This window comes from Rhinopithecus bieti, unplaced genomic scaffold, assembly GCF_001698545.2.
Source record: "Rhinopithecus bieti isolate Rb0 unplaced genomic scaffold, ASM169854v2 scaffold_14400, whole genome shotgun sequence".
Lineage (NCBI taxonomy): Eukaryota > Metazoa > Chordata > Mammalia > Primates > Cercopithecidae > Rhinopithecus > Rhinopithecus bieti.
The window spans coordinates 17,856-28,843 of record NW_016807759.1 but is presented as its reverse complement, the minus strand read 5'-3'; the positions used below and the strand labels follow the sequence as shown (position 1 = coordinate 28,843).

General features: G+C 38.2%; 1 protein-coding gene across 2 annotated transcripts; it reads right to left on the bottom strand.

Annotated features, from left to right (window-relative positions):
• Positions 1-4,960: 4,960 nt before the first annotated feature.
• LOC108536732 (lithostathine-1-alpha) lies at positions 4,961-8,025 on the bottom strand. 2 transcript variants are annotated; one of them, XM_017883737.1, is made up of 6 exons: positions 7,867-8,025; positions 7,456-7,565; positions 6,696-6,814; positions 6,251-6,388; positions 5,421-5,532; positions 4,961-5,225 (listed from the first exon to the last, which is right to left on the bottom strand). In XM_017883737.1, the coding sequence occupies exons 2-6, from the start codon at positions 7,517-7,519 to the stop codon at positions 5,158-5,160; spliced, it is 501 nt and encodes a 166-aa protein (XP_017739226.1). In that variant the 5' UTR covers positions 7,520-7,565; positions 7,867-8,025; the 3' UTR covers positions 4,961-5,157. The 2 variants fall into 2 exon arrangements, with proteins under 2 accessions (XP_017739226.1, XP_017739227.1); XM_017883738.1 differs by having other exon boundaries at positions 7,456-7,592; positions 7,867-7,977.
• Between the last annotated feature and the right edge of the window lie 2,963 nt (positions 8,026-10,988).

The following is a 10,988-nucleotide window of genomic DNA, read 5'->3' as shown; positions in this document are numbered from 1 at the left end:
GTTACCCACACCATCAAAATGACTGCAGTGCCCCCCATACTACCCTATCCCCAGCTCAGGGACCATTGTGGAACATGTGGGTGCGTGAAATTATAAGAGTCTGATTAGAGTTGTGGAGTATGGAGACAAAAGTGACTCCATCTTGGATGCTAATCTCCTATGTTGACTTCTGCTTAACCACAGTCCCAGGAATACCTCCTGATTCTTTATTTACTGTCTTTTTTTCTTTCTTTTTTTTTGAGACAGGGTCTCACTCCTGTCACTCAGGCTGGAGTGCAGTGGCATGATCACAGCTTGCTGCAGTCTCTGCTTCCCTAGGTTCAAGTGATCCTCCTGCCTCAGCCTCCTCAGTAGCTGGGATGACAGGCGTACCTCATGTCACCACATCCGGCTAATTTTTGTATCTTTAGTAGAGACAGGGTTTCACCATATTGCCCAGGTTAGTCTCAAACTTCTGTCTAAAGCAATCCATTTACCTTGGCTTCCCAAGCAAAAGGCTTACAGGTGTGAGCCACTGTGCCTGGCTTAATTGACTGTCTTTGGTGCAAGAATATGCAGTCACTCTAAATCTTTCCTTTAGAGCAAAACAACCTTGATATTATCATACAAATTACAAATTATGACACATACAGCATTTTTCCTTGTTCTGGAAAGTTGCCTTTAATTGTCCCTAAAATCATGCACCCCTTTCCCTATGGTGTATAAGCACTGGGCCTGGGAAGTTACGGTTCAGAGATCTGCCTGTCTTGCTGCCACCAAGACCACGCTTCTGTCTGTAAGTTCTTTAATAAATCACCCCTTACTGACAAATTGGATTTGTTTGCTTTGTTCTTTCTCTTCTCAACTCCTCCTTCATTTGCCAGTTGTTTCACATATATGGTCCTTTCATGAAACAGATACAGTAGTTTGAAAGTAAAAAATTGGGAAAAGATATGTCATACAAACAGCAACCATAAGAACACTGGAGTGTCTGCTCTAACGACAGGCATGTTAGACATTAAAGCAAAAAATGTTACTAGACATGTTAGACATTAAAGCAGAAAATGTTACTAAAGGGAAGGAGGAGCATTGTATAATGACAAAGTGGTTAGTCTTTCAGAAAGGTGTAATAATTGTAGACCCCTGTACAAATAAGAACAGAGTCCCAAAATGCATAAAGCAAAATCTGGGAGGAGTGAAGGGAGAAAGAGGTGATTGAACAGTAGTAGTTTGAGTCTTCAATGCAGCACTTTTAGTAATCGGTAGATTACACTTAGAAGATCAACAAGGAAGTGGAACACTTTAAATATATTCTAAATTCACTAAATCATACAAACACATATAGAGTGAATGCTTCACCTAATGTCAGCAAAATACACATCATTCTCGAGCACACAAGATATATTCTCTAGGAAAAACCACATGGTAGGAATAAACAATTTAAAATAATATCAAGAAAACATTTTCATTATAATAATATCAAAACAAATAACATTTTAAGAAAAAATTTTAAAAGAAGTGCAAATCTTGTACACTAGAAACTACAAAACATTGTTAAGTGAAAGTAGAGAAGACCTAAATAAGTGAAAAGAGAGTTTGTGTTCATGGAACAGGGACTAAATATTAAGGTGAAAGTACCCTCTAAATTGACCTATAGACTTGTCTTAATCCTCATCAAAGTCCCAGCTTCCTCTTGCAGAAATTGTCAAGTTGACTGATATTCGTATGGAAATGCAGAACAGCCAAAACAATATTGGTCAAGAACAGACAAAACGATTTTGATAAAGAACACAAGTTTTTACAGTTACAGTTTCAGATTTTAGAACTTATTACAAAGCTAAAGTAATAAAGATTGTGTAGAATTGTCATAATGACAAACATGAATTATCACTGGTATAGAATGCAGATTTCAGAAATAAACTTTTAAGCTTATAGTTAGTTGTTTGTTGCCAACTGTATCACGGAAATTCAAGAGGGAAGAATACTCTTTAGCAAATGGTGCTGGAACAAGTGAATAGCTATATGCTAAGGAATGCATTTGGTTCTATCTCTTACACTGTATATAGAGATTGATTCAAAATGAAATGTAGATTTATATTTAAGAGACAAAATTATCAAACACTTGAAAGAAAACATTTAGTAACTCTGTAAATTTAAGCCAGGTTTCCTATAGATACCACATCATTGAATCTTGATTTTGTTATTGTGGTGGTTGTTTTAATAGAACAACCTGTGTTTTTGGATTGAATTGTTTTATCAAATCACATGTATGGTATTATTGATATGGATGGTGTTATGATTTGAATTGAGTCTTCACAAAATTAATTTGTTAATCTCTTTAGACTCCAAACTTCAGAATTTGGCTGTATCTGGAGATATAATCTTCAAGAAGGTAACTAAGTATGTCTGGATATTTTAACTATTTATTGATTTACTATGTATTCAAGGAGAGCCATGTAACAACTGTTGCTGGATTCCAAGTCCCTAGGTCATTCCACTATGCATTCAGCACTCTAGATCTGAAACTTTCTTAAATTACCATTTCCGTTGTGGCTTCAATTTGCATATGGAGCAAAGATGCGACATCCTCAGACCATAACTACACAAATATCTCATGAATATCAAATACTCCAGCCATCTGTAGACCATCAACAATCTCTTCTGGAACTTGAACTGGGTTTATGTGAACACAAGCATACCTCATTTTATTGTGCTTGATAGATACTGTACCTTTGGTTTTTGTTTTAATGGAAGGTTTGTAACAACTCTACATTGAACAAGTCTATCAGTGCCGTTCTCCAATATCACGTACTCACCTCAAGTCTTTGGGTCACATTTTGGTAATTTTGCGGTATTTAAAACTTTACTATTATTATTACATCCGTTATGGTGATCTGTGATCAGTGATCTTTGATGTTACTATTATCACTGTTTTGGGCTTCGATGAAACATTACAATTATGAACTTAATCAATAAATGTGTGTGTTCTGACTGCTCACTGGTCACTTCCCCAGCTCTCTCCCTTTTCTCTGGCCTCCCTATTCCCAGAGACACAATTATATTGAAATTAGGCCAATTAATAACTTTCCCATGGCCTCTAATTCTTCAAGTGAAAGGAAGAATTGCCCATCATTTGAGTTAAATTAAGAGCTAGAAATGATTGGTCTTAGTGAGGAAGGCATGTTCAAAACTGAGATAGGCTAAAAATGAGGTCTCTTCTCCCAAACAGCCGAGTTGTGAACAAAAAGGAAAAGTTCTTGAAGAAAGTTAAAAGTGTTATTCCAGTGAACACACAAATAATTTTTAAAAGCACATCCTTATTGCTGACTTGGAGAAAGTCAGCAACATTCTATGAAGGCTGAGAGAGTTGAGGAAACTGCCTAAGAAAAGTCTGAAGCTAGCAGAGGCTGGTTCATGAGGTTGCAGGACAGAAGTTGTCTCCATAACATCAAAGCTCAAGGTAAAGCAGCAAGTGTTGATGGAGAAGCTTTAAGAAGTTATCCAGAGGATCTAGCTAAGATAATAAAGATAGTGACACTAAAGCCTGGATGAGAGCATCTGTTTATAGCATAGTTTATTGAATATTTGAATTCTACTTGTTGAGACCTGTATATCGGAAAAAAGATTTTTCAAAAATATTATTGCACCTTGATGATGCACCTTGTCGCCTAGGAACACAGATCTATGCAAGAAGATTTATGATTTTTTCATGCCTGCTTCTAACATAAAATCTGTTTTGCAGCCTAGGGATCAAAAAGTAATTTCACCTTTCAATTTTTATTATTTAACAAATACATGTTACAAGGCTATAGTTGCCATACATAGTGATTCCTCCAATGGATCTGGGCAAAGTAAATTGAAAACCATCTGGAAAGAATACACTATTCTAGATGCTATTAAGAACATTTTTGATTTAAGGGAGGAAGTCAATATATCATTATTCACAGGAGTTCGGAAGAAGCTGATTCCAATCTTCACGAATAACTTTGAAAGGATCAAGATTTCTGTGAAGGAAGTAACTGTGAATGTAGTGGAAATATCAAGAGAACTAAAATTAGAAATGCAGCATGAAGAGGTGACTGAATCGCTGCAATCTTATGATAAAACTTGAAAGGATGAGGAGCAGCTTCTTATGGATGAGCAGAGAAAGTGGTTTCCTGATATGGAATCTACTCTTGACAAAGGTGCTGTGAACATTGTTAAAATGACAACACAGGGTTTAGAACAACATATAAACTTAGTTGATTAAGAAGCAGCAGGGTTTGGAGAGGCCGATTCCAATTTAAAAGAAGTTCTACTGTGGGAAAAATACTATCAAATAATATGACATGCTATAAAGAAATCATTCATGAAGAAAGAGTCAAATCAATGTGGCCAACTTCATTGTAGTCTTATTTTAAGAAACTTCCACAACCACTCTAACCTTCAGCAACCACTGCGCTGCTCAGGCAGCAGCCATCAACATTGAGGGAAGACCATTCACCAGCAAAAGAATACTACTTGCTGAAGGCTCAGATGATTGTTAGCATTTTTTAGCAATTAAGTACTATTTCATTAAAGTATGTATATTTCTTTTTCAGACATAATGTTATTGCTCATATAATAGATTACAGTATAGTGTAAAGAAAACATTTCTATACATTGGGAAGCAAAAAAACAAACAACAACAACAACAAAAACAAAAACAAAAAACCACCTGTGTAACTTGCTTTTCTGTGATATTACCCTTATTACAGTGGTCTGGAACTGAATGCAAAATATCTTTGAGATATGCCAGCATGTGAATTTTTGGTCAATCTCCATCTTGTTAGCATTGTCATAAGCAAAGCCACATATGTTCATAAATACTGAATTCCAATATGCATGGTATGTGGATGGACTTTTTAAAAGTGGATAGGCCAGAGCAAGCTTTGTTGTAATCACTCTCATCTCAACCACCCAGGCATCAGCTGTGGAAATAGCAGACACAGCAAGACAGCACAATAGTGCAAACATGTTTATTTTTTATTATTTAGGGTTCCAAAGACTGGGTTAGGTAAAAGTACTGAAGATTAACAAGGCAAACTCAGCAGAGAAGAGAGTGTCCAGGTTGAGTTGAGTTGGAGAGATGGTCCGGTTTAATTTTTGACTCCGTAGTAATTGCTGGATCAGTTCTAGACATCTATTTTCCAGCAGCCTCTAGTTTTTGAACTTGCAGACAAAGGAGAACTTGTCTTCACAAGGCACATCCTTCCATTTCCGGAATCCTATAAGTCAATGAGAAGAGTTAGAATTGGGAGACCAGAAAGAGTATGACCCTCCTGGCTTTAGGACTCAGGACAAAAACCAAACACCCATTTCCTTAATGAGGAGTTCACCTTTCCTCTATCCCAGTCCCAGTTCCATCCCTAGAGCTAAGCAGGAGAGAACAGAAACAGGTGGATGGATTCTCTTTCTCTTACCTGAACTTGAGGTCAGGCTCACACAGTAGCCAGGATTAGCACTGCTTGGGGCTCCAATGTCCCAGGATTTGTAGGAGACCAGGGACCCACTGCTCCAGTGCCAGCGGCGGTTCTAGATGGGGAAGGGCCAGAACAGAGGCAGTGATCACTCAAAAATTCATGGAATCACTGGGCCTGTGTGCACACTCAGAAACATACTAAGACACAAGGGAAGAATAAACCTTGCTAAATATTGTTTCCTTTCCTTTGCTATTGCTCTAAACTTCTTTCCTGAAATGTCCAACTCATTAACCATGTTTCACCAAGAAATAAGTGTTATGAATTTGACATAGAGACCCAAAGTAGCTCACTTAAAAAGTAGTTCCTAATTTTTTGTCTTTGTGGCCTAGGACCCTCATATCCAGCATAGCATTGGCTGACCATTAGTTTTTGATATATTATATTATTTAGTGTACTACCAGGTTCCCAAATGCCAGTAGTACAGCAGTAGATTCTTTACCACAAGTCTCCTTTTCTGTATAGTCAGCAATCTAGTCTCTCTTATGACGCTGACAGTAACAAAATAGGTAAGAAGTTGGTTCATATAGATGCTTTGTTGACTGTAAACAGAGTAAGTTTATTTATGAATGACCAGGACACCTAGGAAATTCAGCTTTCCACTTATATCTCTAATCACCTACAGTGCACCTTGCTACACAGGACATTATAGGATCTGTAAACAGCTTGAGGTCTGGAAAGTGACAAAAGCTGGTACTTAGGAGACCAGAACGTGAACCTCCTTCTTACTTCTCAAACCTGATCATTAGGAGATAAAGAAGGCTGCAGCCTACCTTTTTGGGGTCATGGAGGCCAGTCCAGACGTTGAAGTCATCAGTGCCACTCTCCTTAATCAGTGAGGCCACGAAGGCACCCTCTGCCTGGGTGAGCACTGACACCAGGTTGCCCGAATTCATGTCCTGGCAGTAGAGCTGTTGGGGAAGAAAATGGAGCACGCAGTGGAGGAGGAGGGTGTGAGGGATATACTGAGTCCTCCAAGAAGATGGGTCATAAAAAGGACAGCACAGTAATGTCCCTGATGATGCTGTCACTGACCACGAGGTTCTTTGTGTTGGGAATGTGCTGAATAATGGGATAAAGTAGACTGGAAAGTTTGGGGCTGATGATAGTACAGTGAGGGGTTCAGTCTCGTCTCATTGCAGCCACTGAACACACTGGAGAGTGGCAGCTTCCCCTCCCTTCATGAGCCTCCCTTCCCACACTGCTCTCCTCACTCACATCTGCATCAACCCAGGTCTCACGGTCTTCATTAAAATAGTAGCAATAGGAGAGATAGGCATTGGTGCCTTCTGGGCAGCTGATCCGGGCCTGGGGCAAGTCTGTCTGGGCCTCTTGGCCTGAAAAAGAACAGACAATTAAAGAAGGCTCTCGGGGTAAGGAAAAGGCTTGAAGATGAGGTAGGAGCTTCTGGGGTTCCTTTATAGAAACAGAATAATCTAGTCTATTATGGAATGACTGCTCACTCTTGCTCCTGCATCCTACATCTTCTCTCTTTGGTTTATTTGATCAGGGCAAAAAAATCCCAGAATGAATTGGCTAAAGAAACATGTCTCCGGTTTCCCTTTTATGTCTGGAGCTCAGGCTCTTCTGCCTTTAAGAACTAAGTCTTCTGCTTTCTCAAGCCTGTCTTGGTTTCCCTGAACACAAGGCTCTCCTCAGTTCTACACCCCATTAGTGACTCTCTACACACAGACATCCCCAAATCCACCATCATGTATATAAATCTAATCAGATTAACTCATCCCAACTGCAGCAGTAGCTTATAAGGGGTCATTTTAAATTCTAGCTCAAACTCCTTAATGAGGTGTGGATGTATATAAATGTGAAGAGATCAGCAATAAAGATCACTAAACACCACAAAACAACCCTTAATGGTTACTCTTTTTTTTTTTTTTTTTTTTTTTCAAGTAGACCCGTATGCTTGGGGATAGAGTGAAGTCTTCAGGGCTAGACTTGGTTGGTGGAAAAAAGATCTTACCTTGGCTCTGAGACAGGAACATCAGGCAGGAGATCAGCATGAAGTATGAGCCCGTCTGAGCCATGCTGAGCTGCAATGAATCTCTTGCTTAAGAGGCAAATCAACAATCTCTATAGGAGAACACGGAGACGGGGGTTCTGAGAGATGGAGAGCAAAGCACCTATTACCTTCCTTAAAACCTCCTCTTAGAATTTCTGAGACCAGAAAGGTCCTCTGAGACACCCATACCTTTAAAAGGTTCTCTTGAGAGTTTGAGGATTATAGACTCAGTAACCGAAAAACAGCTTTGGATCCCACTGAGGTTTCATTATGGCTAAAACCTCCTGGACAGAAACTCATGCTGTATCTTCCCCAAGATTTTAGATTTACAGTGCATGTTAGAGGTGCCCTCCTCCTGTAATGCCCACTTACCTGTTGGCTGAGTCTGAGTTGGCTTCTCAGGCCAGGTAGCTGTAGGAGCTTTATATCGGGATCTGAGATAAGAACCACGTCATTTAAGGAAAAGGGGTGAGGGCAAGGGGTGAGTTTTGGGGGCCTAGGTAGGGCATTGACAGTAAGAGCTTCTGGCACCAGTAGGAGCCTTTTCCTGGCACACCCTGGGAGTGCTCACAAATCAGGTCCCTCCCGGCAAACAACTTGGCAAGCTGTCTAAGTCCAAGGTGGACTTGGCTGTTGCTCAGCAGAAAACAACTGAGGGTTCCTATGTCCCCTAACAACCCAGAGAGGAGCAGAGAAGAGTAGATTTCCTTCTACTCCCTGTAAATTTAGAGGCTCCCCTTTGGTGTCAGGCACGGCTAGGAGATGGGGAGGAATTAACTGATTCCAAATAATTTAGAACAATGTGCTTGTGGCATTAAGTGGTTCCTCCATGTCTTTTTAGGCTCACAAACCTCTCAAGACCTATCTCAAGAGGTAGGTTAAATTTATATTTCTAAAGATTTAACATGTCCAGCAAGGTTTGAGCTAGCAAAATACAGATATTCTCAATGTGAGAATTGTAGAGAGCTGATGCCCAAGGAAGCTTAAAGGAACTAGATATGAAGTCAGGCTTCATTGAAATTGTCCATGTGAAGTCAACTGTTTGTTAGTATGAAGTCAAAGATTGTGTGGTGAAATTGAATATTTAGCAGAATCATCATAGAATAGTCATTTATAATTCAGGGAATAAAAGCCAATTGGGATGCAAAATTTGGAAGAAGAAACTAACCTGAATGCTTACAGAAAGAGAGATAAGTATATGAATTGGGACAAATGGATTAACAAAATACAATAAAATACTAAACAATTTAAATCGAATAAAGTAGATATCTATATTTCAACTTGGATTAGTATCAAAGCCATAACATTGAATACAAAAATTCAGTCGCAAGAAGTTATAAGCTACTTGATAAACTTTATATATGGTTTTAAAAGACAGATTAATACTAAATTTTATTTATTAATCAATTCTCATACAGTTTAAAAAATAAAAAATCTGAAATGTAAGAATATATATTACAATTTGTTATAGTATTTGCCTAACAAGTCTAAGGTTTTCTCCTTTATATAAAAACTAATGATGGGCCTGGTGTGGTGGTTCAAGTCTATAATCCCAGGACTTTGGGAGGCTGAGATGAGAGGATCACTTGAGCCCAGGAATTTGAGACCAGCCTGGGCAACATAGTGAGACCCCATCTCTATAAAAAAAGTGTATGTGTATGTGTATGTGTGTGAATACATATATATATCCAGATATGGTGGCACATGTCGTAGTCTCAGCTACTTAGGAGGCTGAGGTGGGGGATTGTTTGAGCTTGGGAAGTTGAGATTACAGTGAGTTGTGGTTGTGCCACTCCACTCCAGCCTGGGTGACAGAACAAGAAACTGTCTCAAAAAATAAAACAAAACAAAACTAATGATATTAAACAAAGATGACAAATGTTAATATTGTTTATTCTCACTGTCTGGTTCCTATGTGTTTGTTAAGTTAATCCAATTTTTTTCTGCTTTTACAAAAAGTAGTTATGCCTTTTAAAATGATTAAAACCAGATAATGAGTCCTAGTTTTTCTCTAAATAAGAGATTCAGACATATTCTTTCATTAACAAAGGAATAGTAGGGAAGAGTCCAGTATACTTGGTACCATGACATATTTATCTGGTGAAAATTAAACAAGCAATTAATTTTTTTATCTTAATTTTTTTATCTTAATTTTTAAAAAATTAAGATAAAAATACTTCATGGCATAATATTTTCTTTTCTCAACTTTAATTTTAAGTTAAGTGGTACAAGTGCAAGTTTGTTACAGAGGTAAACTTGTGTAATGGGGCTTTGTTGTACAGAGTATTTCATCACCCAGGTATTAAGCCTAGTACCCTTAGTTATTTTTGCTGACCCTCTCCCTCCTCTCATGTTCCACTCTCCAAAAGGTCCCAGTGTGTGTTGTTCCCTTCTATTTGTTCAATTGTTCTCATCACTTAGCTCCCACTTATAAGTGAGAACATGTAGTATTTGGTTTTCTGTTCCTGTGTAAGTTTGCTAAGGATAATGGCTTCCAGCTCCATTCGCGTCGCTGAAAAGGACATTATCTCATTCTTTTGTATGGCTGCATAGTATTCCATGGTGTATATGTACCACATTTTCTTTATCCAGTTTATCATTGATGGGCATGTAGGTGGATTCTATGTCTTTGCTCTAGTGAACAATATTGCAATGAACATATGTATGCATATGTCTTTATAATAAATATTTTTAAAATATGAGATTTTTTCTTAATTTAACGTAACTTCAAACAAGAAATGACTGTCCAGGTGTAAAAGATCTAGTACTCTAAAATACACAATGACAGATGTTACAACTAGGAAGACATAAAACAGACAGAGATTCAAAATAAATAACAATTGACAGAGTATGCCCATAAAAATCTTTATTGTCCTCAGTAGTGGTAAATCCATTGAGAAGTTGCACTTGTTGCTTACATAGGTGACTGGCCAAATTCCACATGCAAGATAATAAAATTTAGGACATAAATTGGTAGCAGCCATGGTCCCAAAGAAATTCCTTTTTCAGGAAAGCCATACATTCAATCCCTTTAATATTTACCTTATTTTTCTGAGGATCCTCAAGGACTGTTGACCTAGTTTTACAAGATTCCCAGAAGCTCATTTCAGGCCTTTCCTATCTATCCCTTATGTTAGTTTTCTCAGAGATAGAAACAAGTATCATGGACGTTAAGGTTAATATGTGCCCAAGTGGGGCAATTTCTTGATAAGACTCAATATGGCTTAGAACGTTTCAAGGCTGTGGATGATAGATGGTGCTACTGGCCATCATCCAGTAGCTATTTTCTGCTTTTGATGCTTGGAATAGAGATTTTAGACTTACTGTTGAGAAATAACTTTCCTCTTGTTTAAATACTTAGCAGGCATGTGAATAGAAGCCTGTCTGCAAGCCTTAGACTGGAGAGGAAAGGAGCTCAAGAAATACAAGATGCATTTGGGATTTTCCCTGGTCTGCTGTGTTCTACAGACATAAAGAAACTTACTTATAACTTA

Bases quoted from the DNA above. Each gene is read 5' to 3' on its own strand.
- LOC108536732 (XM_017883737.1), bottom strand. From the start codon at position 7,519: ATGGCTCAGACGGGCTCATACTTCATGCTGATCTCCTGCCTGATGTTC. The intron at 6,389-6,695 runs GTGAGTGAGGAG...CTTCCCCAACAG, and splicing joins AGACCTGGGTTGATGCAGAT to CTCTACTGCCAGGACATGAA. The intron at 5,533-6,250 runs GTAGGCTGCAGC...TTCCCCATCTAG, and splicing joins GCCTCCATGACCCCAAAAAG to AACCGCCGCTGGCACTGGAG.